Source organism: Gossypium raimondii, chromosome 13, assembly GCF_025698545.1.
Source record: "Gossypium raimondii isolate GPD5lz chromosome 13, ASM2569854v1, whole genome shotgun sequence".
Taxonomy (NCBI): Eukaryota; Viridiplantae; Streptophyta; class Magnoliopsida; order Malvales; family Malvaceae; genus Gossypium; species Gossypium raimondii.
This window is the reverse complement of record NC_068577.1, coordinates 15,643,934-15,648,715: the sequence shown is the minus strand read 5'-3', so window position 1 is coordinate 15,648,715 and position 4,782 is coordinate 15,643,934. Positions and strand designations below refer to the sequence as shown.

General features: G+C 37.3%; 1 protein-coding gene across 1 annotated transcript; it reads left to right on the top strand.

Moving 5' to 3' along the window:
* Window positions 1-232: 232 nt before the first annotated feature.
* On the top strand, window positions 233-601 carry LOC105781402 (uncharacterized). Its single transcript, XM_012605943.1, has one exon. It carries the CDS (start codon window positions 233-235, stop codon window positions 599-601), a length of 369 nt encoding a protein of 122 aa, XP_012461397.1.
* The last annotated feature ends 4,181 nt before the right edge of the window (window positions 602-4,782 follow it).

Here is a 4,782-nt window from a genome sequence, read left to right as displayed (position 1 = left end):
TTTCCAATTTCATTTGGATATCTTTATATATTATTAGTTGTTGACTACGCCTCGAAGTGGGTTGAAGCTATTGCAGTCCTAAAGGATGATGTAAAGACAGTGCTTAAATTTTTTTCACAAGCATATACTCACTCGCTTTGGCACACCAAGGGCATTGATTAGTGATCAGGGCACACACTTTAATTGCAACCAAGTGGCAGCCACACTGAAAAGATATGGAGTCAAGCATAGAATGGCTAATACTTATCATCTGCAAACTAATGGGCAAGCCAATGTGTCAAATCGAAAAATTAATACCATACTTGAGAAGGTTGTGAATCCTTCGAGAAAAGATTGGTCTTCCAGACTGGATGACACCTTACGGGCATTGCAGATAGCATACAAAAATCCATTAGGGATGTCGTCGTATCAATTGGTTTTTAGGATAGCATGTCACTTGCCAGTTGAAATGGAACACAAAGCAATATGGGTAATTAAGCAAGTGAACATAGACTATGAAGCTACTGGAAAGAAAAGGTTGTTGGATATCACTGAACTAGAGGAGATTAGGCAAAATGCCTATGCAAATGTTACAGTTTACAAGGAAAATACCAAACGATGACATGAGAGAATTATTTTGCAGCGACAATTTATAGCGGGTCAACAAGTTTTATTATTCAATTCTAAACTGAAACTGCACCCGAGTAAATTGTGTTTACATTGGTCTAGACCTTTAAAAGTTGTTGAAGTATTTCCTCATGACAATCAGAGATTTAAATGATAGACACCAATTCAAAGTGAATGGTCAACGATTGAAACATTATGATAGAAATATTGATCAAAAGAAGGCAAAGACCATTAAATTCGTTGAACAATTTTAATTTGAATTTTTTCTCTACAATTTAATACTAGGTAATTTTGTTTTATTTTTGCTTTTGTTCAAGATTGTTTTATTATTTTTATTTTTATTTATGCAGAATAATTAGGTACCATTGTCAATGCACTTAGAATTTATTGTCAACGCAGTTCGTACTATTCTACTATCGTTTCTGACTCAGCAAAAATGAGGACAGCTTAGGAAATTGAGATCCCACCGTTTGATTAAAAGTCACCTACCCATCTGATCTGTCTAAGAGAGAGCAATTCTCATTGGACGTAATTATTTCCGTCAACTTTATTTCCTTATAGAAAATCACGTCTTTCCATCTTCTTCTTTCACTCACTATAAACCCCTATTCACTACGTCAACTGTAAAACACCCAAGCAATAATTTTTATTCAGTTTCTCTTCCCCAAGTTCGTACCTTTACACTTTTAAGTCATCTTCACTCCACAAAACAAGCAAAATATGACAAAAAAAGGATATGTGAAGAAACCCACCAAGCCTATTGAAGAACACTCATCCTCTGCAACTGCAGTTCATGAGTCGGAATCCTCCAGACCAACGGAGCAAAAAGAGTCAGTGATTTTTTTAACAAAAGTGACCAAAGACCGATTTCAAAACAACATCTTAAGACGAAACTTCTACCAAGAACAAGGCATTCTCCTTTCGCAACAGCAAGACTTGGTCTCTAAGTTAAAGTGGGAAACTTTCTGCACGCATCTTAGAACCTATTCTCCTTCATTGGTACGTGATTTTTACGCTAACCTTTATGGCCATGAGTTGGAGTTTATTTTTGTTCGAAAAGGTTTAATCCCATGTGATGCTACAAAAATCAATGAGCTGTACAACACTAAGGTGGATGCTGACAAACACTCCGAGTTTATTGAGGATATCACAGACGACAAAAGGGACCTATTAGTGACGGATTTATGTGCCCAAGGAGTATTGTGGACGGGTTCACATCAAAAGAATTATACAATGCACCGCTGCTTCCTAACACTGCAAAGCCAAATCTGGTTTCATTTTGTCAACTGCAGGTTACTGCCATCCACTCACAGCACCACAGTCAACCTCGATAGAATGTGTCTCATACATTTTATTGTTAAGGGCAGAAAGATTGATGTTGGCGCAATACTCCACCAGGAAATTGTTGACTGCGCCGTAAGGTAAAATGGAATTTTGGTTTTCTTGGTGTTGTTGATGCTACTGTGCCAACAAAAATGGATCGTGCCTAGTGATAATGAAGAGATCTTAAAAAATAAGGGCTCGATCAATGAAGCGTTCATTTAAAAAATGACTCGTGGTAAAGATACATCGACAATGAAGGAGGCAAAGACCAGAAGACAAGGAATAGAAAAACCAAAGTAGAAAGTAATGGAACAAACTTGATTGCAGAGACATCACGTAAAATAAAGGATATCAAGAAGTTGACCAATTTCATCAACAATAAGCAGATCAGGCTTGTTGCTATAATAGAGGATATTGACAGATCACAAAATTTGTTCTATGCTTATACCAAGGCCTTTAACAACTCTATTGTCACCACATTACTTCAGTTAAGCCAAACCCCACTCCCAAAACTTCCAGTGTTCCCACCGATTATCCGAGAGTATGAACCCTCCTCTGAGGAAGATAACCTAGTGGACTGAGACAGATCGGTGAAATCCCCTTCCATTGTGCACGTATCTGATTTTGAGAAAGAAGAAGGCTCAAGGGATGTTGACGAGTGCATGCGATATATTGATAACCTGGTCGGGGGTGACTTCATTGATGGTCAAAAGGCATCTGCTATTGAGGAGGAAGTTGTTGTGGAAGAGGAAAACGTCCATGTTGAAGGCCGAAGAAGAAAATACTAAGATAGAAACTGCTGAGAAAGAATTTATTGAGGATATTGTCAATGCATCTGAGTTTGTGGGTACAACTTTTGATAATCAGGAGCGAGATGGAGCTATACAGACAGAAGCTACAGAGGTAACAAGTGAGGAGCACCACAATTCATTAGCTATAGTAGTCTATACCATACCACTCAATGTGACCCCTCCTACACAAGAAGCAGCTGATGATACCGAGGCAGAGCCAGAACTTGAGGAGCGATCCGAGGACCATGCAAAACCCAAAGAAAAGAAGAGAAAGAGCTTCAAAGACAAAAAGTGCAAGAATGAGGAGAAAAGAGGAAGAAGAAGAAATATTGTGCAACCATATTGATAGCCGATGAAAACTAAGTTAGTTATCTTTAGCACATATTTTTGTATTTTCAGTTCAGTAATTTACATTTTATGACTCAGTGGATCTTAATTTATCTACCTTTAATTTGGTCATATTTTGGTACTGATGTCGTTGTATGAGTATTTAGATTGCGCCCAGAATTGTCACCACACCTGACAACTGCCTGGATAGGAACAAAAATGTGTGAGTTGTCCAATTTAGTACAAGTAACTTGTACATACAGAGGCAACATGACTCTGATGAAAGGACACCTGGGCTATTTGGGAAAAATATAAATATTCACATCAAAAGAAAAAAAAGGGAGAGCTTTTGGATTATCATCTTCTTCAACCTATCCTTTGAAGCTTTCGGCTATTGTGGCTTAAGCTCCGATGGGTGAACCGACGTGAAAGGGATGTCGACTAGCTTCTGACGAGGAGCCCTGAGTACAACACAAGAGAGAATAGAGAGATTCAAGTCGAGTTGTCTAGGAATAGTATTCTCCATTTGTTTCTTTTATTTTTCTTTTCTAAACACTGGTGATTACTTTCTATTTCATGTTAGTATGGAAGTAGAAATGATTTTTGGATTAAATGTTATTTTATTCAATCTTGCTTCTACTATTTAATCTTTGGGTTTGAATTTTTTTAGCATGGAAGTGTTATTGCGATCACTGACACTAGAAGGTGCAGTGACAATTCAAGCTAACAAGTATGACAACGAAAGTTGCTTAAGGATTAGAGGAATTTAATCCACGTGTTCTTAATAATGTCCTATTGCCAGTATCGGAAGGTGGGGTTAATGTGCAAGTCTTTGATTAAATATAGAAGTTAAGTTTGGTAAGATATTCATTGTAATTTAATGCACCGACAATCACCTATCCTTTTATACCTTGTGAGCACTTAGTATTCTATTGAATATTTAGGTTGGGGATCCTAGTTTATTATTATCATATTTTATCTTGTTGTTTTCAAGTTATTACTTCGACACATATTCTCACAATTTATCTCAATTTATCTATTTATTACACAGACATTGATAGACATTTATTACACCCATCCTCGTGCGACCGATATCCGACAGACTCATATCTGTCTACTATACTTGCATCGACAGTGTACGCTTACACATTAGTGCTATGACGATAAACAGCCGACCAATGTACATTGACCATGAACTTAAAATTTTAGTAAAATTTCACTTGTTTGAACTCCGAGGAGTAGCCTCTAAGGGTACCCCTCTACATGCATGATACAGCTATGATGCCACTCGCGTGGGCTTAGAGGTGTTTGGCTTGGTCCCTCCACACAATCCTTTAGTTATTATTGACCCTACTTTCAAGGTAAGACACTCGTAAGTTCAAATGAACTTAGTGAGATTCTGTGCAGCAATACTTATAAAAGGCTTTCAAATTTTCAGGTAGCTAAGAATTAGTGCTCATAATTAAACTACTTGAGTAACGTAAAAGGACTCGCAATTTAACTAGCGTAGACAACACCTGTGCATTCTTCTTGAATACATCACTAGCGTATATATCAGTGCGAATTTAGGCTTAAATATACCTAATTCTGGCACCCTTTTTATAGGACTTGACTTTGTCTAGCTTCATCACAGACTTCCATTTTACCTTTCTTGTTTGACTCATCAAAAGATAGCCAGATACACAAATATGCGGATATGTGAATAATATTGGTGGACTTGAAGGTATCTCACAAA